At 58.8% G+C, this 670-nt stretch overlaps 1 protein-coding gene across 1 annotated transcript in view; it reads right to left on the bottom strand.

The window, feature by feature from the left end:
• Positions 1-670, bottom strand: part of LOC119587353 (extensin-like) — a 21,076-nt gene that overhangs the window by 14,344 nt on the left and 6,062 nt on the right. The window contains exon 2 of the mRNA XM_037936098.1: positions 25-502. Coding sequence (XP_037792026.1) covers positions 25-502 — 478 coding nt within the window. The remainder of the gene's footprint in view (positions 1-24; positions 503-670) is intronic.

The raw sequence follows: 670 nt of genomic DNA, 5'->3' as shown, positions 1-670 counted from the left end.
GGGAAAATATGTGTGCGTGCGTGCCTGTGCGTCCTTGTGGGAGGAAGCTGTGGAGTGTGGGCGGGGGAGTGTGGGCGGGGAGGGAGTGTGGGCGGGGAGGGAGTGTGGGCAGGAGTGTGGGCGAGAGTGTGGACGGGGAGGGAGTGTGGTCGGGGAGGGAGTGTGGGCGGGAGTGTGGGCGGGGAGGGAGTGTGGGTAGGAGTGTGGGTGTAGAGGGAGTGTGGGCGGGAGTGTGGGCGGGGAGGGAGTGTGGGCGGGGAGGGAGTGTGGGCAGGAGTGTGGGTGTAGAGGGAGTGTGGTCGGGGAGGGAGTGTGGGCGGGAGTGTGGGCAGGAGTGTGGGCGGGGAGGGAGTGTGGACAGGAGTGTGGGTGTAGAGGGAGTGTGGTCGGGAGTGTGGGCGGGGAGGGAGTGTGGGCAGGAGTGTGGGTGTAGAGGGAGTGTGGGTGGGGAGGGAGTGTGGGCGGGGAGGGAGTGTGGGCGGGGAAGGAGTCAAGCGTTTTCCTTTAACGAGCAAAGTTGCACAGTCGTTAAATATTCAGATGCCAGATAGAATTCAGATATAAGCTATGCATAACAAAGGCAAATTTACCTCAAAAGAAACCGTATGTAAGAAATAGAAACTGAGATTTGCATTGTAGGTATGTAAGAAATAAATATACTGAGATTATG

Source organism: Penaeus monodon, chromosome 22, assembly GCF_015228065.2.
Source record: "Penaeus monodon isolate SGIC_2016 chromosome 22, NSTDA_Pmon_1, whole genome shotgun sequence".
In the NCBI taxonomy this organism is placed as follows: Eukaryota; Metazoa; Arthropoda; class Malacostraca; order Decapoda; family Penaeidae; genus Penaeus; species Penaeus monodon.
This window is presented reverse-complemented; position numbering and strand designations above follow the sequence as displayed.